The 22,656-nt window shown below is 40.3% G+C and overlaps 2 protein-coding genes across 2 annotated transcripts in view; both read right to left on the minus strand.

Annotated features, from left to right (window-relative positions):
• The window catches only part of ube2h (ubiquitin-conjugating enzyme E2H (UBC8 homolog, yeast)), a 22,120-nt gene extending 5,480 nt beyond the window's left edge, over nt 1-16,640 (minus strand). The window contains exons 1-4 of the mRNA XM_017414869.3: nt 16,373-16,640; nt 2,749-2,825; nt 1,915-1,989; nt 1,791-1,830 (exon numbers count right to left, since the gene is read on the minus strand). Of these exons, the coding sequence (XP_017270358.1) occupies nt 1,791-1,830; nt 1,915-1,989; nt 2,749-2,825; nt 16,373-16,425 (245 nt within the window). The 5' untranslated portion in view covers nt 16,426-16,640. The remainder of the gene's footprint in view (nt 1-1,790; nt 1,831-1,914; nt 1,990-2,748; nt 2,826-16,372) is intronic.
• Nucleotides 16,641-17,418: 778 nt separating this feature from the next.
• zc3hc1 (zinc finger, C3HC-type containing 1) lies at nt 17,419-22,438 on the minus strand. The gene is made up of 10 exons (XM_017414753.3): nt 22,239-22,438; nt 21,912-22,014; nt 21,003-21,153; nt 20,824-20,907; nt 20,594-20,721; nt 20,304-20,443; nt 19,947-20,211; nt 18,954-19,154; nt 18,303-18,515; nt 17,419-18,218 (listed from the first exon to the last, which is right to left on the minus strand). The coding sequence occupies exons 1-10, from the start codon at nt 22,361-22,363 to the stop codon at nt 18,144-18,146; spliced, it is 1,485 nt and encodes a 494-aa protein (XP_017270242.3). The 5' UTR covers nt 22,364-22,438; the 3' UTR covers nt 17,419-18,143.
• Nucleotides 22,439-22,656: the final 218 nt, after the last annotated feature.

The raw sequence follows: 22,656 nt of genomic DNA on the forward strand, positions 1-22,656 counted from the left end.
GTTTGGTTCTGGTTCTGGGGATGCAGAGCAGTCCAGAAGCAGAAGATCTGAGGGGTCTAGACGGTTGGTACAGCGATAACAGATCTTTAATGTATTGTGGTGCTAAACCGTTCAGTGATTTATAAACTAACAACAGCAACTAACAACTTAATTGACTTACTGCACAGTTTTCTAAACTGAATATTTCAACACTTAAATAAGGAGTGTCATCATGAATAAGGCAAAATAAATAATAATAATAATGAAAACAGAGGGCAAAAGACACCTCTCCAGCTGGAACAACCTGCATAAAACCAGCTATACATTTTCTGTAGATTCACTAAAGTGGTAAATGTGGCTGAGTAGGCCATCGGATAAGTTTACAATCTGACAAATATTTAAGTTAGTCCCTCAAAATGTGCCACATTTACTCTCATAATACACATTTTGTTAGTTTTATTCAGAAAATAAATGAAATAAATGTAAAGTGTTCTGATAAAAACGTATAATTAATCTTTTTGTAAAAGGAAGGCGGACCATGAGCTAGGAGTTGCAAGTTTTGGGTTGTGGAAATTAGAAAAAAAAAAAAAAAAAACACAGTACGACAAATCAACATGTGCATAAAAGCCAAAAATACTGTGCTTCAAAAAAAAAAAGAAGAAAAAAAAAAAAAACAAAACCTAACCAAGATTCATAAGTCAGCACACCTGCAGCTATTCAAGCAATTCTTTTGCAAATTACCAGCCATCTGGACATGTGTGAATGTTAATTAGCCTCATATTCTACCCTTTTTATGTCAAACGGTCATTACAAAGAATCTCATTAATGTTTCATACAAATGGGCTCGCTGATTAGCAGTTAAAGCATGGCAGCGACTGAGAGGAAAACCAGTAAAAGCACTTTTACTGACGCAAAATTGGAGTGCTTATGGGCCATGAAATCTTGGTTTTCCTTGGACAGTTGTAAACTTAATGGGTGACACGGTTTATGTAAATTAATAGTACTGGTAATGGGGAAAAACATGAAACAAACCTAACTAAGTAAGTGTAGATCAAAACCTGCCTATTGTAACATTTCAAAATATTTTTCTTTGTAACTTATCACCTCTATATTTTAACAACAAAAAAAAACAAAATACTAGAATCATCATTCTTCATCTGCGTGTTGGTTTACTACATCCTATCCTTACAGCAAACACACGACATGTCTTCCATCATTTAGAAGCGAGTAAACACTTGTATTAATTTAAAACATTTTGGTGCAATCAATTTTCGAAGTAACGTGTGACCAAACTACATGAGATTCAGTCTTTAATACCTAATTTTAACAATTTTGCCACTTTTCTGTCTGTGTACCCATATCTCCCCTACTTCAAATGTGCATTTACAATGATCAAAGTTCCCTAAAAGTGTGCAGTCTTCAGTCGAGTTTTCTTTCTTTTTTTAAAAAATATCTTTTGTATGTAACATGCTCCTAACTTAAAAAAGAGCTACTTGATAGAAAAAAAAGCAACACAGATCATTGCAACTAGTCTTGTACAACACGCTCGCACCACCAGGATGCACAACTGTAAATTCTTTCTTGTACAGCTCCTCCCTCTAACACACATTCATTCAGTAGCTTGAATCCTAGCACTTTGTCAAAGTGATTCCTTCTTCAGACAAATAAAAGATGAAGGAAAGTATCATTTGTTAAGCTTTAAAACACAAAGCCTTCACACACTGTAGGTGTTACGAAACAACTATGATAATAGTCACAATACGAAACCAATATTGTCTCAAAAAATGAATACATGACTAAAATTGACATACGCTTCATCAATGTTGGGATGAAAAATCTTGTTCATGAATCCTGAAAGACAAAGAAAAAGTGAGCAGAGTTAAAGCAAAATGAACAAAAAAAAAACCCATGAAATACGTGAGGCAGAACTCCTACCTATTGACGGCGATTTGAACGGGTATTTATCAGGAAGATCTACTCGCACTTTCCACACACCCCCTTCGTACGGTGCTGCACATGAAAGAATAAGACGCCATAAAGGAACACAGCTGAGGGGAGAGAGCGGCCTGTTATTTGACTGAACATCACATTCCAACCTCTGTGCACTCCGGTGGAATTAGGACTTCCATAAACTTCCTTCGCTACAGCTGAGCTATGCAGCAATGCATTTCAGCCCCGGAGGATTCTTTACCTTTCAAATCCCTTCAAATAATTTGCCGAGATCAAAGAGGAAGAGACCGAGGTTCAGTGAGTGTGCTGCTCTCCCAGAATAGCTGTAACAGGACCCTTGTGTACTGACAGTGAGCAGCACACGGATGACGGCGGGCACGCACACCGACACACGCGTGCGCTCAGCAGCACCGCCTTGCTTGACGACTCCAAGGCATCACAAACACAATCAAACACCCTCTTCCTCTTTCGGCCGATGCGTGGCAGTGGTTTTACTTCGACAAATGTTGCAAACTGCATACGAAAGAAGGATTTCCTGCTGATGAGGCTATGACTCTTCTTCGTTTTACAACCATTCAGTTCTCATTCCTACCCAGCTGTGAAGAACCCTCTCTGGATTTCCACACAACAAAATGGTATTGTTATTAATGAAATGGCCGCCTGCATTTATTTTCACTTAACGTTCAGCTAACCATGAAAGTTATCTGTTTATGGGAGCAAAATGGATAAAGTTTATAAATAAATGTTTGTCCCAAAGGAAAAAGGACAACAGAAGTACATTTAAAACGCTTGATCGTATCGGAGAGCAGAAATACTTACTTCCTTGTGGTCCATAAAACTTCACTACAAATTCATTGAGTCCACTGAGGATGGTGACTTCGTGTTTGCTCTCGATGCTAAAAGACTTGTTAAGAAAAATGGGTTCACGACAAACACGAAAGAACACAGAACGCCAAATCATTTACAGTCACTGACAGCGTGGCAGAACGAGAAACCGGTAATCATCTGCGATTGTTTCCAGTGCGTTATCACATGCGTTGCTGCACAGAAAACAAAGATGCAAGTGGACTCTGACCTCCAACCCTGTACTTTTCTTTAAAAGAAAAATAAGAAAAGAAAAAAGAGAAAAGGGAAACAAACTGAGGACTGCAGATGGAAATTATATGAAACGATCATACAAATCTGTAGAAAAAAAAAAACAGTTCACGATGATTCTCCTCTGACCTTTAGTCCTGAACACTCAACTGTAATGACTAGTAATAAGTTCAAATCCAGCCAAAATGAATTAAAACCATGCTCTGAATGTAAAGCATCCATAGATCCTTGATTTGGCTGCTGCTGCCAGTCTCTTTCAATCTCTCAGACTTTAATAATCCGCTGGACTTTAATTAGTGTATGCTGCCACAAGCTTGGCCCCCGTTTGTGTCGCACTTTAAATGTCACGTTTTTATTTGTGCTTCAGTTATCTGTGGTCAGTTTTAAGCTCTCGTAATAATTTGAATCTGATTATTTGGGTGTTAAATGCTCGATGTCATTTATGAACAGCTTACAAAATTTATGGTTGCCCGAATCACCCCCCGACATGATCACAGAGGAGAAAATCTCAACTGGAACTGAAGATACAAACACATCTGGAACAAAAAAGGTAAAAATACATCGCACCACAAAAATGTGGATAAAAACTCATGTTCACTTTGATTATTTCTTAATGATAAAATAACATTAACTTTGTTCATTTATGTGAGCAAGCTAGAACAAGAAACAAAACCAAAGGACAAAAGAGGACAAACGTGTGCATTAGGAAGCAGAGAAACCGAAACAGGAAAACCGTAACAGAGCGCCTGACAAACACAAGGTGCAAAAGGTCAGATCCGTGACAGCAGCTTGGGTCTCAGTCCTGATTGAAAGTATATCCCATTAGCGGCGTCACAGACACCAAAGGGTTAAATCAAACTGGAGGTTATTTTAAGCTCTGGTTCAGTCTGCTCAGAGCAGACTGAATCCCTGACTTCGGCAAGAAAATGTGTCACTGTCAAACAGAAGAGGAAGCTCGTCGCTCTGACTTGCGTTGATGTCGACGAGCCGCTCTGAGGCTCTTCAAAGACGAAGGCTAGGAAAGAATGACATAAACGGCGCTGGTCGGAAGCTCGCGGGGCAAAATAAATCTCGCCTGGTGCTCGACGTGCACCGTGTTTACATTTACCAGCTCACCCAGCTCGGGCCTGCATGTCAGCACATCAAAAAACACAAAACCAAGAGTGAAACGGCTGGTTGGTGAACAAATGAGGGTACAGCTACGAGAGGGGAGGCAGCAGTGCTGGGGAGGGGGATGGGAAAGACTCTGAATGTGCATGGAAGATAGCAGCTTGACAGTTTTTTTTTTTCTTTTTAGGGGGGTAAGCCTCTAATGGGGTTGAATCACCACCTATAATGCTGCAGGTTAACTGACATGACCGTGCAGACTATAATGGGGGAAATAAGGAACTGACCTCACAGTTAAAATTCAGCATTTAGGGTTTGAGTTGATACTTATGATGAAAGCATTTAAGAAAACTATAATACAAGGAAATTAAAAGAAGGGGTTTTTTTTTGTTAGTGAAATGATAAATTCTAATCCTACCCTCAAGGGAAACCAAATGTTTGGAGTGAACGTTATTAAAATAATTCAAAAGAAGGCAGATTGTGAATTTCACCATCCTGTCCTCACTCAGACACGTTGTTGGCAGGACTGACCTCTCAGATCAGTTCATATTGAAGCTGGGCTAAAAGAGTCTCCAACAGTACCATGTTGGCTTATCACTGTATTGTAGTGAAGGTAAGCAGTGGGTTCCATTATGCTGGGCAGCTTGAATTTCTTTTGTCCTGGTCGGGGAAGGAAGAAGTAACAGGGCGAACAGCTGACTGAAATCTGACTCATGTGATGATAGACTGAGCAATAAATTTCTAGCAGCGAAGCTGGACTGAGCACATTCCATCAAGTATCCATACTAATGCAATCATCAGCCAACACCAGAGAGTCGTAAATTATTGACATTAAGACTAATGTGGTCTTTGTCGATTTGCCGGGTTAAAACTCACTTTGTCCTCTCATTTGTGGCGCTACAAATCGAACCCCTTGCTGTTGAATTTATTTTGATCAAACTCTAGGGTGACGTAACAGTCTGACTCATTAGCCTTTTCTTTCAGACATGGGAGGCTCGAGGCATTCGTTCTTCCCAAACAAATGACAACAAGTCCCTGTCGTCATAAACTCTATTACGCTACCAAAGAAGAATTTGGCAAGTCCGTCAGAAGGAAGCTTAAGTGGTGGAGCTTGTGACTCTTGGCTTTATGAAATGCGAGTTCTGTACATGTGACAAGTAGCCATTCATCCGTCCAAAGAGATAAATGTGTTGGTGCTCTAAACTAGACTGGCAGGACACGCAGCACATGCTAAATAGCTACGTGCTTCGCTCCTTTTTTTTAAACAAAAGGTGACGTGACACATCACAAGAGACGACGATGCGATTTTCTCTTACTGAGCGAGATGAGGACACGGACTAGATTAAGTCAGTAGTTTGCATGCAACAAACTTCAGAACATATAGACAGATTACGTAAATATAACCTAAACCCAAACATGAATGATATAAATATGCAAGTTATAGATAGGTTATATGGACTTAAATATGTAAACTGTGCATAAAATATTTACCAAACATCTCAAAACTGCTAAAGAAAAAACAACTTCTTTAATGAACATTGTGCTTCCTTGCTTCCAAATCTTAGTTTACTGACTGTCCCATCCCCTCCTCCTTGGATTAGTATAATTCATAATCATAATCTGTGGACAGCACCAGGTCAATATCCTTTTTACACACATATAATCGGATACAGAGCCCAATCAGTTCAGAGGAACACACACCTCAAACCCACAAAGGCCTGATATAATTAAATGTGAAAACACTCTCATGCTTAGACTATAAATTATTATTTTTTTAAAAACGGGCCTAAAAGAGCTCCTTTCAGAATGCTAATTATCCTCTTTAAGTTCAATTAGGGACTCGGCTCAGTGCTACTCTGATTTTTCTTTTTTAACATTCTGGGTTCTGAAGGGTAAAAATACTCGGTAAATAGCATCTACCGTTGTGGTGCAGACATGCCTTGTTTTTCTTCTGGCCCTCTCAGGCCAGCCACTGTCCCCGGGCGACCCGGGATCAAAATATCCCATCCCGTCTAACCTCCTTTCCAAGTATGGAAAACAAACACGACGGAGAATCATAAACAACTCTTTGTCAAACAATGCAGCGTCGCACACACACACTCCAAACATTTCCAGCTTGGAGACGGTGTCTGTTGAAGGAAAGCACTTTGGTTGTCTCACAGCACTTTCTTCCCTCTTCAAAGATTTTCACAAGTCACTTTGTTGCCCATCAAAGTGTTTTTTTTTTTTTTTTTTTTTTACAAGAAACAAAGATCATGGATAATCTGTTACACAATATATCACAGAATAAAAAAACATGGATTTGTTATTTCTGAGCTTCTCGACTGAATTATTTTGTGACCTTTCAATAATTTCTAATCTAAAGAACTCATTTACACTTTAAACGTTGCATAAAAATGCAAAAATGACGCAATTAAAAGGAGTGAGGGGGTTAGTTTTACTGCCAATAAATGAGTGCTAGTTGAGTTCACACAATTGTTCCTTTATTTTGTAAGGCAGAAGAGCCACCGTAGCTTCACCTTCGCATATTTATGTAGAGATGAATCCCTCTGAAGCAGAGAGCTCTGTTTCACTTTCTTTGCCTCACACACAAAATGTAGCAAGAATGTACAATGAAAGACCCTGCAGATGAAAGGCAGGAAATACAGCAGCTGTCCTCAGGATGTAAGCTACAGGTAGGCTTCCTCCGCAAAAACAGGCAGATAGAAATGAGCACAAGATCCTTACTGAAAAAAAAGAAAGAAAAACAGCAAGCAAATGTACAAAACACACACACAAAAAAAATCAGACTTGTTATTATGTACTTAACATCAATAATAAACCTTTGTGCATGTTTAATTGTCTAAGCGCCATCCCTGTAGACGGTTTCGCCCGAGGTCTAATCCTGTATTTAAACGTGTCTGTTTGTGCGTTCAACTTTGGATGCAACTATCCCGCACCGAGCAAAGTAGATTACTGTGTGACCTCCACTGCACACCGCCGCCGCCGCTGCAGCGCCCGACACAGCAGGCGGAGCCAAGCGACGAGCCGGGGCGCTGCTGCTGCTGCTGCGAGAGGGAGATTAAAATCAGCTCAGCGCCAGACAAACAGCTCTCCCCTGCAACTTCACCGATCCAGTCCTCTGTTCTCACTTTATCACACTGAAACCGACACTTTCCACAAAGCAGGTGTCTTCTCCATATCTGTCAGTGAGAAAAATCTCACTTGCCGTCGGAACATAGGCAGGCTAGCTGCACAAGCCGCCTGAAGCTCCTTTATATTTGATGCTTTTAAGTGTTATTTCTAAAGCATGGCCGTTTTCAGTTCATGAAAATATGTCCACATAAATTAGTTGCCAACTTAACGTAATCGAAACTTGTCAAGCTTTAGTCCCTGACTCATTTCAGTTTTGGTTTGGGTGCAGAGAGCAGGTAGTTATTCAGTAAAGTGAAATGGGAGCATATAATGCACTCTAACAGCTGCAAAAACAGCTGAATATACAGCAGGTCCTCGGCTACAAAAGCTGCCACTGTAGATGGTCTCTCACTGTCCGAGTCGAACGACAAAGTTGATGCAATTCTTGGTTGCAGATGTTAAGTCAGCTCAACGACATGTCATCCCTTTTCATTTCTGCTAGGTTAATAAAATCTAAAGTATGTTATGTTGCTGCCTTTATAATACCATAATACCCCTCTCTGCTGTTAGCATAATGTTTAAGCCACTTAATTTACCCTTTTCTTCTTATTTGGTGTTTTAGAGTAACGTAACTGAGCTCTTTAATTGCTTCATTGATCCTGGAAACTCACTTATGTCTTGTTACTGCATCAGTGTTCCTAAACTGGAGGAATTTTCTCACCTCTAACACAACTTGTTCTAAATAGTGATTTTATTAGGGCAAGTGGCTTTCTTCTCAATTACTAAAGGAAAGAAACTGTTATACCCAAATTAATTCTACAATTACCACCAGTTATTCCTCTAAAATTACTGTAGAGAATAAACTTAATCATGGTTCTTTTTTTAAAAAAAAGGTATTCTTATGGCTCCAGTCATGAAGCTTGAGCTAGCAATAAGAACTTGCTTCAGAGGAAATCATTCTAGTAATTATTTCAAAACTAAAAAAAGTCACAAATCCTATGAAATTGGACAAAATGTCTTAGGAGTTAGTGCTGCCCTTTTTTCTAGCCACTCAAGGTACCCAATATTTACCCAATATCACCCGTCACCTTTTATGCCAGAGTGTAAGATCAGCCTATGATGAGGAGGGACGGAGTCATGGGAGTTTTAGTCAATCCTTGTATTAGCCATTATTCACAATCTCATGCGTCACTGTGACGTCTTGCGGTATCTGTTAGCACTTGGAGTGTGTGTTCAGGAAGATTGTCAGCCACCACCACATCGAACTTGAGCTCAAGTCTGCAAAGAGGGTTATGGTTCATTTTTGTGGTGGCTAAGGTCGATTAGCTGTTTGATTACTTTCTGAGAGGTCTTTTAAAAATCCATCCAGTGGTTCATGAGATGTTTTGTCAATGCAATGGTACAGACAAATGAACAACAACACATTGTCAACTTTTTTGCCTTCGGACAATAAAAAAAAAAAAAAAGCAAAACAATGTATGTATGCTAGAAGTGAACTGAACTCAAGTTCCTCAACTGTTCCCCTTTACATCCGAGAAAAGAACAACTTGTGGTCATTTTTACCGCTGAATCTAACTTACTCTTCTTTTTAAACATCTGAAGTGTGGAGGTAGTGAACAAAAGTGAGCTTAAACCGTCTGCTCTCAAAGCGTCCAGCTCATTCTGACACATTCGGTGTCTGAATACTGATGTTGGAGCAGCATGTGTGGGCTGCGCAGAAGAAAACCTCGCAGCGGGTTTTACATATCAATGGACATATGCGCCCAAAGGCCTGACTCACTGAAATCCACATGTAAATGTCTGGGAGCTGAAGTGCTTCGCTCACTTCATCGAGGATGGGAAGTAAATGAACTCTGAATAACTTTGTTTTTATTTCTGCTTTGAGAATCAAAAGGTCAACACGTGGAAGTGGTACAAATTTATGATAGACGGCTTAAAAAGCACATGGAAAACTTTTAGTGTTTACAGGATGTCTAACTTGCTTATTTGCGGTTTTCCTAAGCCTACGTTTTCAAATTCGCCACTTAAGCATTCAGCAAAACAATGCATCTCCCTCAAACTCAAAATGACGCAAAAATAGTCCATATTAAACCCAAATTTCCTTTGCAATGCAGATTTGGTTTCCATCAGATGAAAGCCTCGGCATACTGGCAGCTACCTCCTAGTGTGAGAGCCGAAGCGGCACAGAACTGAACGGGCCAAGTTCTTTTGTCTTGGCTGGTGAGAGATGAGAGCCCACCCACCGCAATCAAACGGGAATCCTTCAGCTGCTCCTCCTCTCAGTCCTTCTGTAAATCAACAGTCTATTTACAGCCAGAGCACGGGGCTCAGTGTGCGTGTGTGTTTGTGCATGTGTGTTTCAGCCGCGTGTGCGTACGCACAAACGATACGATCATTAATGAACACAAGAGTGAGCCGGGGCAGGAGACACAACAGCCTGAATCTGAGGCAACAGCCTAATGAGCAGAATCTTACAGACGGGATCTGCTGCCTGCTGTATGAAACAACAAAAGGACATTTTCCTAATGGCCTATTAGAGAAATTGCTAACCTGAAATTTAACATGCAGGCAAAAAAAATAAAAATAAATCCACACTGCTAATTTTATCAACATAATGCAGACAAGAAATGCACAGAGGCTGATGAGTTCCCAGTCAGATGCAGGGTGTGGATACTGTCGTTTCTGATAAGGCCTCTGTACTAATTTACTAAAGCATTACATTTATACAACTACATCAGCCTCACAGGCCCAAATAAACAGCTGTGCCTGATGGGCACCCATGCATTTGAATGGAAAAAGTCAGCAAGACTCCCAGAAGCCAGAAGCAAAAAATAATAATAATAATGCAAAACAATGACAGGAACTTCAGTCCATCTGTTTTTTTTCTTCTTTTTTTTTTTTAAACGGGAACTCAGCCATGCGTGCTAAAGCTTTACTGTTAGCGCTGTGGGATTAACTTCGAGGGCCTCAAATCTCCCACTGTCGGAGATGGCTTGCTCCTGGGCCCCCGTCCCCCTCCCAATCAAGACTATCAATCAAATCTGGAACTTCTTCTGACTTTAGCCTCGTTTCATATTACCTTGGGCACCTGAAATTATCTTGTGCAATCTGTTAGTGCTCAGAATATGCATTGGGGAATCAGTTTCAGCAGCTAACTTATTAAATTTGAGATCGATATCTGTAAAATTGACAGAGTTGAAGCCATTTGTGTGTTTTTAAAAAAAGGTCAGTTGGCTGTGGCAACCATCTTGAATCGGGCTGACTCCCTAAAGTTAATCAGTTGTAGATGCTCAACTAATGATTACTTTCTGTAAGTTTCATTAAAATTCCACATGGGCAAAAGCATTATCGTCCACCTTCACCTTTTGGCAGCAGAGCAGGCGATAATAAGGTGCAAGGGTCTGATTGAATAATTTACCATATTTTAAATGTACATACCTTTTATTTCAGTTAAACCTTCAGCTTTTGTAAGAAAACCCCGTCCCCCAAAGTTATTATACGAAAACCCCTGAGTTGCAGCGTGGGCTCACGTTAACTCTTCGCTGTGGAATAAAATTTGTTTGGAGCCTAAAAATATTTTCATTGCACAAACACTTTTGGTGATTATCAGCAAACACACAGCCGTCAATTCACAACACAAATCTACACACACACACACACACACACACACTTGTTTTATTTGACTGTGTGTAACACCAGCTGTGGGAGGTTTGGAGCTTTCAAAGCTTTGGATGTTGAGCCTTTTCTCGCCACGCCAGGCAGAGTTCGAGCTCCTTCATCAGGACAAAACATTACCCTAAAGCCTGTTTATAACTGTAATTTCATAGTCACCCTGGTTCGAGTGTCAACAGTTTCACTCAAGGTTCAAAGCAAGCAAAGGAAAGTTCACCAGATTTGATTGAAATTTCAATAAAAACACCCTTTTATACTTACAGTATATTGCATTTTGGTTTGTTAGTTTTCCCTGACCTTTCCAGCTTCATTTTTGCCTACAATAGCAAAGCTTTTGTACTGGAAAAAAAAAACAAAAAAAAAAACAAAAGCTGCGGTCAGTTGGCGCAGCTTCATCAACTGACCCGAAATTTCCCCATTTGAGCCAACGGGCCTCTCTCCACCCAATCAATCACACAGTCAGGAAAAGGGCAGAAAACTGCTGGTAATTCCCCACAGCGCACTGCGCCCGGTGCGTCCAGTACTGCAATAATGGTGCTGCGGGCAGATTAGCTGCCCGTGACCGGGTGACACACTCTGACACGGCAGCGGGAGGCGGAGGTCACAGGGGCTCCTGTAAATGCGAAAAACACAAAAGGAGCCACTGCTGATGCCGTCCGGATGCCATGTCAGGAGGGTACAATAGGGCCGAAGCACTGAGCGGGGGGCAGATAAAGCCCAGGACTGGGACTCAACTGCAGGGAAAGAAGAGGAGGGGGCAGTAAAAGAAGAAAAAAAAGAAGAAAAAAATCTAATGAAGCAAGGATCCTGGACAAATGAATACATTATTTCTGGAAAAATATCAAATAAAAAAGGGAAAAGGTAAGGATGAATAAAAATTTAAGCTGCAACAAAAACTTGAAAAGCCCAGTATTATGCAGCGTTAATATGATGGATACTTGGGCAGATTAGGCATGCAGCACCCCTCCCTAACAACTCCCCACAGTCCTGAATCTAAATGACAAGTGGCTATGCTTCATGGATTTCTTATCCATTAAACAATCCCATCATTGTCAAACCTTCCAGCAAAAAAAAAAAAAAAAGAGAACGAATGAAACAAACAGCTAAGAATCAATTCCAGCAATAAATCCGATGCAGTGAGATGAACAAATGAGCATCCTGAGCTTCATGATAAAGTTAAAGAAAGATATTTACTGAAAACAGCAAGATTTGCTCATTTAACGTCTAAAACTCTGCCTCCTCATAGTCGCCCGGCGCCAAAGGTGATAATGTTTTTGCCTGTGTCAAAAATATCTCATGGACCAGTGGATGAAATTTTATGACACTTACAAAAAAAAAAGTGTTCATTTGGTGTACATCTACGCCTGAATATCTTTTGGACTCAACCTGATTCAAGATGGTGGCCACAGCCAACTGACTCTTCAAAATATGACGCCATATTTACAGATATACCTAAAATTACCTCAAATCTTATGTGGTAGAAGCTGAGACTGATCCCCAACACACTTTCTGAGTGCTAACTTTAAAAATTTGCCATTAACTACTTAAGAGTAAATTCTGCCTGTTTGTTAACAAAAGATCTCATGAACAGCTGGACACAATTTAATGAAACTTTCAGGACATAATCACTGGATGTACCTCCAAACCTGATTCACTTTTGGAGCCAACCCAATTTTCAAGATGGCTGCCACAACTAACTGACCATAGAAAACACAAAAACGGCTATAATTTTCGCAGTTGTTGTTAGAAAATGGTTGTAGCAGAGAATCATTTTAAAAGAAAATGCTACTCACTGTGCAAGATCTTTGCTTAAAACTTTGGCATTAACTGTTGGACTCAACTCTGTTTATCTGTTAGCAAAATACCTCATAACCCACTGAACAGATTTTAATAAAAAACTTTCAGAAAGTGATCATTTAATTTACAACTGATTAACCTTCATAGTCAACCCAATTCAAGATGGCTCCCCACAGCTAATCAGCACTAGCCTACACCAAAAAGGATATAACTTAGTCCGCTTTACAAATCTTAAGATACTCTGAGTGTGACATCTTAGGATATGTGTTCAGATGGATTTGCAGTGTCTTTTTCTGAAATGGAAAACACAAGAGCTTGTGGGCTCACATTAGCACTAGCGTTGCAATGTCATTTACATATGCTCAAATTTCAACAGCTTACCCTTTGAAATTACTGTTGCAAGTGAGCAATAATAACCACGCAACAGTTACGCTTACTAAAAAAAGTGTGTCCAGTCAATTTCGTATGGCAGGCTGGATGTAAAGCTCTTTGAAATGACACAATCTGCAAAGAATCTTGTTCCAAAACATGTTATTGCAAAGAGGCCCAAGAGCGAGACCAAAAACCAAATGGACAAGTTACGCAGGCCGAATTATTCTAATGTAAAGTTTAGAAACTCAATCTGGCTGCGCGCTGCTGCTCAGGGCGACACACTTGTGTGAGCTCAGGATGGGAGAGTCCGAGCACACAAAGAAACGCTGAAGCAAATCAGAGCTGTACAAAGAGCCGAGGCTAAAAGCTTACACACAGCGTCTTAGCTAAGAGCAAACGGCTCTATACGGTGTGGCTTGGGACAACGCTTAAACCCAGCACTTCCACATATGGAGGTCATTCTGAGATCCATGCCCCCCCCGCTCTAGATTCTCAGCTCTCCAGTGACCACAGCAAATTAATTTGCGAAGCCTTTCTGAAGCTGCGCCGGTCTAAAATGACGCGTGAGTTTCGGGGTTTGGTTACACTCGGAGAGGACGCGCAGAAAGGTTCCAAATAGAGCCTCACCTTAGCCACACGGAAAAGGCACAACTTGAACAGCAGAAGCACGTGCTCTGTTGTTCTACACAGCCCAACATGACAGACCTACATTTAAAACACGTTTGCCTTCTTCAACGCTCGCTCCTGACACAACACAACGCTCCCTGTACAGAACCGAGCAGGTGGCACACAGCAGATCTCTCTAGCCTGTCAGTCAAGTCGCTAAAGAAACTACTGCTGCAAGGTTTTATGTGCTGCAATGATAATATTAATTAAAATGAATAACAAGAGGTTAAAGGGAAGAGGTTAAGAGAGATTAAGAGAACAAGGAGGTATTTAAACAACAAAAAAAAACATTTGTTCTGTCCATTTTACTAGTCTCTCACAGGTGCCATTGCCTACACATACATTAAATGGTGTCAAGTAGAGGAAACAAACTTGCCTCAACAAGCACAGGTTTCTAGAAAGTAAATGTAACAAATTTCCTCAGGTCAAACATAATAAGAGAAAGGCACAGAACTTGTGCCGTTTGAAATGGACAGTCAGGTAACAGTCTATTCCAGGGGTGTTGAAAGTACTTGTAGACCACAAAAGTTTGAGCTTTTGAATAACAAAATACATCAATTATTATTTTTATTATTTAACTCCCAACAATGCAACCAAAAAAACAAAACAAACATAAAAAGGCCTTGCAAACATTTAACCTTTGGTTTTCTTGAGCCTGGAAAGCACATTTTACTCTATTATTGGGAACGAAAGCAAAAAGTATGAGTCACTTTTCTTCAAAAAGATAGTAGCTTTAAAGGGGTGATGTGGTGGTAGACTCTGGCAGTTCAAACCCTCACCTGAGAGAGTTTGTTCCAAAATCTTCCAGACCCACACGCCCATGGATTACAGCCTGACCTAAAAGGGTGGTGGAAGAACTGAAAAGGCGTCCAGCTGGCGGTCGCTAACACTGATTCATCGCTTAGGTTTGAAGGGACTTTAGGACAGGTGATGAAATTGTTCATTTTTCCTGATTAAATCAGTAATTTTTTTTTCCTTCAAAAACACTTGCTATATGTAGCCAGGTTATCCGTAAGCCTGCTTTTTGGTAAAAGGTTTGTGGTCTTTTTTTTTTCTTACTGTGAAATTGGAAACGTATAAATGATAAAAACATATCACCCTTGTTTTGGAAACAGTGTCCATCTGCATCAATCTCTCAAACTCACGGGCAAGAATGATACCAGTCTTAAACTGGAGGCGGCGCGAAAACAAGTCAGAGGGCCACAAATGGCCCACAAGCCACACTTTTTACACCACTGGCTGAGTCAGAATGTATCCAAAAGCAAGCAACTTTCTTTCCAAACATATTTCTTTCTTTTGTGTTGAACCTGTTTGGACAAACTCCACTTGTTTTGTTTTTTTGATTTCATTTGACCAGACCACTCCAACCCCCCCACCCCCCACCCCCATATTTGACTAAGCTCCGCTGCCATCCCATCAGCTGTTTCAGGTCCCTCCCTCTCGTGGTTTCCGGCTAGTAACAGGCGACCCAATCACTTAGCAAGGTTTCCACTGTGCTGGAACAAAAACAAAACTCCTCGCTCGCACTGTTGTTCAAGAACATGTCATATGGACAGAAAGAAAGACAGAAAAAATGTGTGCCCTCACTTTTTCCACAGCTCCCTGTGTCAGCCCGACGCGAGGCAAACAAACACATCAGCAGGACAAAAACAAACTTGAACACACTGGATGCTGCTTTACAGTTCAAGCACCGTGAACACACACACACACACACACACAGCCTGCAAACTCACTTCAACAACCAATATTTGTCCAAAAACACGAAACCCCACTACTCCAAAACGGCTCCAGTGAGCATATTCCTACACAAACACATGCAAGACACTGAAGTACAGTGAGGAACACTGATCAGGTGGCCATTTTGATGTTGAAAATTACCCAACAGGCAACCCAGCAAAGCTCAACAGCGGTTCAAAGACACAAGTGGAAAATAACACAACACCGTTGCAACAACAACAAAAAAAAAGAAACCTCAGCACAGAGGTGACAAAGCATGGCTAACGTGGCCTCAAAGTGTCGCTTTAATAACGCCAACATTTACACGAGACGAACAAAAGAGAGCAGCTTCTTTTTTTTCTTCGGTTAGCCTGACGTTATGTAAACAAGCTCCTGTGTAAATAAACGTGTGAGGGGGCAGTTTGACTCAACTCCCCCTTAAATATAAGCAAGCTGGACAAAGAAAACCAAATTACAACAAGGGTATCGATGCAGTCTTACGTCCACTGCAGGAAGATTAAAGGAGAATATAATACAAAAAGGGTAACGCCAGCGTCTGTACGACTGTTGCTGTGTGTGTGTGTGTGTGTTTTTAAACGTAGACACTAAACTAAGCAGCTAACACTTGGTACATATTGTGCTGGGGAGGAAAAAAACGCTGAAAGAACCTGTGAACGACCTGATTGGTTAATACAGTTGTCCGATAAGCGACTGGAAGCTCGCAGGCGAAATGTTGTTTACACAAAACATTAGCAATTCACAGTGGATGCCCTTACTGTTTTGGTTTACAAAGACCAATATTAGACAAACAGCAGCATAAATAGCTCACAAGCATACATAACATTTCCGCATACGCTATCAGACGGAACATAAATGGTTGTTTATGTTGAGAAAAAAAGGATACAGTTTCACCACATCGGTATCCATTCGCCTTTTACCCGGACTTGGAGACGACATTTTTGCTATTTCCACCGCAGAACACCAGAAAGTAAGCCGAAAGCCAGCACCCGAAACGCTGGACAGCCTAGCAAACGGTACTATCCGAAAGTTAACATTTGCTTTTAAAGATAATCTCGTTCAAACGTCCTCACTGTTAAATGTGCCTCTGTCCTAATGAGTGGCTGAGCTATACGTTAGATCTCTTCTGTACATCTCACCATGGTTCTGACAAGCCAGGATCCCTCCGCCGATTACGTCATATATGCGCGACCGAACGCAACCATAAACGGCCATGCTTGTAGTTTAATTTTTAATTTTTTTTACCAAAACAATCTCATAAAACTAAAATCGTTTTGATTGTTTATAAACATAATATGCCTACTGAACGGCCAATCAAAATACAAACAAGCAAAATGAACACAATGTTCCCAAACAGACACAGAAAGTCTCAAAATGGCATTTAGAGAAAAATCATTTGTTTTGACTTGTTTCTAAATGTGACCTCTTACTTTTCAGAATGACCGCTTATAAACCAGCTCTGCAATTGAGACAAAGCTCGTTTTTAGGGGTTTAATTAAATATGAAGACCTTTAAATACCCATACAAATTTTATAGTTTGATTCGTTGTGGTACTCTGTACAGCTTTCTTCAAATATGAACAAATCTGATAAATGATACATCAAGATAATGTGGGGATAAATATAAAGTGGGCTGTCGGATGAGCCTCACCAGTATACACAAGTACACGGGAAGTGTTCTTGCACATGCTTCTTTGCCCACTTTATAAATTCAATTAGTAATCATGTAAATAAAACCAATTTCAAAGAAACACACACAGTTACCCTATATGCAAGTATGGCTGTTAAAAGACAGCAATTAAACTGTGAGCATTAAATCATATCTAAATGTAATTAAAGTATTTTAATTGTATTTACAAATAATTTATTTGATTCTGAATAGTGATTTTTTAAAATAAGATGTCAGAGGAATGACATGCAAAGTAAACAAACATTCAGAAGAGCAGTTTATTAAACCCTTTAAGAGAAAAAACATGCAACGAGAAAAGACAGGATTGTGAAGGCAAAATGCTGCAGGTTTAATAAATCTGGCACAAGGTTCTACAAGCCTGCAACAATCAGTAAGAAAGAAGAAATAATGAAACATCTATCTTGCTTTGAAGCAAAATATTTAATACATACAAATTATTTGCTCACAGTTTATTTTTCCAAACTGAGGTTAATGTTTACCACTCCTGCAAATGACTCAGTGAAGGTAAACATAGTCTGTCCAGTGTTGAGCCAACTGGTCCTTGTCGCTCGTTTTAAATAAAAATCCAGACCACAACGATGTCTTAAAGATAACTGTAGCAGTCTTCATGTGAAGTTACTCTGAGAAGTCCTCCTGGTGCCTTATGCGTTTTCTCACCTGTGGACTGCTTATGTATACACATGATAAAAGATCTATGCAGGCCCTATAAGCTAAAATCTCAAATTTCCAAGTAGCAAAATTCAAATGTTCCGAAAGCTCACAGCATCCTTCACATTTTTATTTTTACAGAAAAGACACACACATTAAATTCCCTTAAGAAACACTGTTGACTGTAAACACAATGTCAAAGGATGGCATACTTTAATATCATATGACACTCCCTGTATTGCTGAGATAGATGTTGTTCACATAAAGAAGGTAGACCAGTTCATCAATTCAGTGTTCAATGCTGCTTGTCTCTAAACAGTCTACTGAGATGGAGAGGAGGATACCTGCCACTGACGTAATATAGCAAACACCCTTTTAGACTTGTCCCGAGGGCCCTAACAGGAAAGAAAACAACAAACAATTTCGTTAATGTTTTCAGATTCTTTGTGAGGAAATATGGATATCCTTGCTCAACTTACCTGTCCTGGACTGCTTCCTTGTGTATTGGAGTTCTTCTTTGTGGGCAAGAGGAGGTCCAGGGCAGCTTTCCAGCCCTGCTGATTTAGCAATGAACCGTCGTCCGACACCGAAATAACCCCTGGATCCACATTCTCTTTGCCTACAGAGATCCAGGGACACCAGTCCCTGTGCTGAGCAAGGGGATCAAATGCCTTCTTGGGCAAAAGGTCATCCTGAAATAATGCAGATGGTTGTTCACAAAAAAATGCAGTTTTTTAAAAATCAGAACATTTAAACAACTAATTTGCTAATGTCTTTTAATTTTTATTTTCATAAACTGTTGCCTTGTCTTCAATTAGGGAATATTGCAGACCATATTTGATTAACTGAGCATTTAAAATCACTCACAACTGAATTTACACTTTTAAAAGTTATATTTATTTTATGGTTATAAAAATGTGTCAAACTCTCAAAAAGTGTAACAATGCAACAGTTTATGATTTTAATATACTGGATGATGAAGTTCGAATTTGAATAGAAATAGGAACATTATAATGACACACCAATTATTTTAATAAACATGAAATATTTTATGCATGTGGTCTTGAAAACATGGGCTTTATGTTATAATGAAAGCAAATGATTTATTCAGGAGTAACAATATGTCTTACAGGACCACCAGAAGATGAGAGGCACAGGCGTTTGGGAGGGTGAAGACCAGCAGTGCCATCGGTCCCCAAGGCTTCTCCTTGTCCTCGACTTCGAGTCGCGGGTCTCTTGCCTCTGGCTGAAGGACTTGGCATTTCTTCACTGGGAGTGGGTGAGTCTCTGCTTTTGGCGCGTGACGCCACGGGAGAGGAGGTGCCATCACCCTGTATCGTACACCAACGCATGCTGAACAAACAGTCTTAAGGTTTGAAATAAAATGATGAAGCATAAACCCTTTTACATTGCATTGCACAGTAGGTTTCAAATGAGATAAATTAAAACTATGCCTGGGAGAAGTGCAGACTACTAACTAGTCAGAGAAAAAAAATCTTCACTTGAGGGTTTTAAAAGAACAGTTATGTCTGTAGGGTTATACTTCCTTGTTCTCTGTTTTTGAAATCCAATACGTAGGGTCTAGTTACAAAACACAGACATCTCATCTGGTGCACACTGACTTAAAATCTTTTGCATGCGTAATACATCAAAAACCACGTTTATTACCCATATGCTGTTCATGAATCTAATTTTTTCCTAAGCATAATTGAGCTCTTTAAGTGAAGTCATAAAAGATGACTAACTAAACATATTTATTAACCAGAAGCATGATACTGATCAGCTCTAAGCTCTGTAGAACTCATACCCCAAATATATTCAATCACTTCAACACTAAAAGCCCTCTGCAGGTTTATTTGGTGTAATCACCACTATATAATCGTTTCTATTAAGTTGTTTTAGATAAAATGTTTTTGCTAAATCAGTGTAAAGTAATAAAAACACTGGAAAGTTATGCATTTGGTGTCACTACAGAACCACACGTGCTGTGATTATCCTGCTTTTGTGAAAATTGTACTGTGGGAAAATACGACAGGAAAGAACCTCAGAGTAGAACCATACTTGTATCATGTAATGGAAAAGAGCCAACAGAAAGAAAGCTAAATGATTTTCTTTGAGCTTGCCTGGTCAGAGCGAGTGGAGTCCTGGCTCCGGAGCTTCATGCGACATGGAGTCGATGTTGGAGTGGCAGGTGCAGAGGAGTCTCCCAGGCCATCACCGGTGCTCAGTGACGCAGGTCCTGCAGCTGGAGTGGAGTGTCCTGGAGTGTCTGGCGACATCTCTACGTCACCTCCGATCCCTTCTAGCTGGTGGAAATTCCACAAGCCCACCTTCCTCATACAGTAGGAGCAGGTGAGGATGGGCAGGTTCATGGAATGCAGAGCTGAGCTAGGATGAAAGAAAAAGTGTTTTTTTGTCCCATGTTTACTTGTCTCATCTGTCTTTTCAACAGAAGGTGAGTAACAGGAGAGTCATCTCACCTTGCTGCCCAGCCACAAAGAGAAACGATGCATGCAGCCACCTGGACAGCCAAAGCTTCAGAGGATGGAGTCCCTCCCTTTCTTTTTTGCTCTTCTTCAATGAGATGCAGGACAACACTGATAACATCCTCTGTCAGCGACTACAAGAAAACAATATTTGTGTAAATGGAACACCAGCAGATCTGTTTGTGATGTTGACATTTTTTGTAAAACATTTTTAAAATTTTAGCCACGCATTCTTCAATGCACCTTTTCTGAAATGGAAGCAGTTTGTAAACAAAACACTTTACCATGAACTTGAGCTGCTCTGGCCTCATGGCTGGCAACTGCTGTGCAAGAGGACAGGCACTCTGGAAGCGCTCCAAAAGTGCATTAAGAAGTGCTGACGGTTCAGAAGCTGGAACCAACCAGAACCGCTCTGAATTGAAAAAAAAAAAAAAATCATGACAGTGATGTACATAACCTACTATTTAAGTTGCAGTGTCATGTTTATTATATGCAGATAAATGGTGGCACCTACCTGGACATGGAAAGTCAGGCCAAGGACAAAACTTCTCATGCTGTGTCTGAAGCTGTCTAGATATTTCTGCAATGCGAGTTTCATCTAACAAGAAAAGAGAAATGCTTAATCACTCAAATAAGGCTTGCGAACTACTTCAGGTGACTATGCTTTTCTGTTTTCTTTATGTGTTTGCTTACATTTTTTAAAGTCTAAACATGGTTGAAGGGATGCATACAAGAAAGCCTGGCAGCTGGAGCACTTCAGCATGTCACTGCCGACGTTGATCCAACCATATCTGGCGCACATCAGAGGGGACAGTGTGCGTGGCTTGCCTGCCCATTTCGAACAGTGAAACGCTAAGGAAAAGTATGCTTTCATTTCAATTCAATTCAATAATACTTTATTAGTCCCACAGGGAAATTAAATGTTGTTGGTGTAGCTCATAACCCTGGTTTTATTAAAGAGCTCTAATAGATTCTGATGGCTGTGGACATGAAAGATCTCTTGTAGCGGTCTGTTCCGGTGTCCTCCAGACAAGCCTTACTGGCCTCCTGCACCTGGTCTTCTGGTAGCAGCGGATCTCCCTCAGAACCACAGTACCGGGCCTGTAGCAGTGAGGCTCCGCCGGTGTCCAGGGCGCCCTTGCGGGCGGCTTTGGTGGCAAGATGCTTCCTGGGAGCTTTGCCTGCGGTGGATTTACAGGTGATCTGCTTGGTTCTGGCTATAACTGGACTTCAGGGTTCTTCATGTTTAACACTTGTTGTTATGGTTACCCATCATAACAAAATGTCCAAAAGTAAAACGGTTTCAGTAAAACTCCTTCCAGCTGCACAGCATCCAATACCAGAGGAAATAATCATCCAAAAAAGTGATTTACATCAAGAAAAAAAGAGGAACAGTTTTCAAAAGCAATATCTCAGAATGAATGTAACACAGCTACTTCAACATGCAGCCTCCTTGAGCGGGGCAATTCTAAAAGCAATTACTCGAAATAAAAGTTGATCTCCATGCCTAGATGATATATCTTCAACAAGTGATGCATTTATTGTGATATGAAACACAAATTGGATGGCTCTTACTTGACTGCAATCAGAAAAAAAGGATATTGAATATGATTCCACTCTTGAATAAAAAGCCTCTTTGTTCGTTGCCTCGCAAGGTGCTTGAGTGTTGCTTTTTACTTCAAGAACTTTTAAATCTCCCGGTCCACTGAGTGACACATAAAGACAGCAAATGCACCGACATGAGTAATATGCATTACGAAAAAAACAAATGAAATGAATACGATTTATTTTAACGACCACGTTGTTATTATTTTCTAGTATGTCTGAACTGGCATAGAAAGAAAATGTGCGGTTAGGCTAAGTGGCTAACTCAAAAAGCTAACGGTAACGTCAACAAAAAGTGCTCGCGTTTGTTTCTAATATAAGCACCTGTTGGAACCGATGTCCGGTGATGATACTCCCTCATTAAGAAGTTCACGAACTTTCTCCGGAGAAGCGAGAGAAGCCTTGTGTTGATTCGAATTACCGAGACGACCTGAGCCGTGAGTCGCCATGGTCGACACCGAGGTTCCCCCGGAAAATACACCCCGAAACAAGTCGTTCCGCTTTGCAAGGAGCGATGGGAATTTCGACTCTGTTTCATCCGCATGAAAGAAAAATAGCATAGAAATTTTCTCATTTATTAATTTGGCATTTCTTTCTTTTTGTTTCTTAAATTCATATCTAAAATGAATAAAAATAAAATGAATAAATAAAACTTGCTCAAATGATAATGAGAATTATTTAACTAACTGCCTGCATAAATTTGGAGCAGCTTTTTTTGTTGACAGTGATTTACGAGTTTATT

This window comes from Kryptolebias marmoratus, linkage group LG18, assembly GCF_001649575.2.
Source record: "Kryptolebias marmoratus isolate JLee-2015 linkage group LG18, ASM164957v2, whole genome shotgun sequence".
Taxonomy (NCBI): Eukaryota; Metazoa; Chordata; class Actinopteri; order Cyprinodontiformes; family Rivulidae; genus Kryptolebias; species Kryptolebias marmoratus.

Coding starts and splice junctions, on each gene's coding strand:
- zc3hc1 (XM_017414753.3), bottom strand. CDS start 22,363: ATGGCGACTCACGGCTCAGGTCGTCTCGGTAATTCGAATCAACACAAG. Junction 22,015..22,238: donor CCGGACATCGGTTCCAACAG/GTGCTTATATTA, acceptor TGTGTCACTCAG/TGGACCGGGAGATTTAAAAG. Junction 18,219..18,302: donor AAGGAAGCAGTCCAGGACAG/GTAAGTTGAGCA, acceptor CTTTCCTGTTAG/GGCCCTCGGGACAAGTCTAA.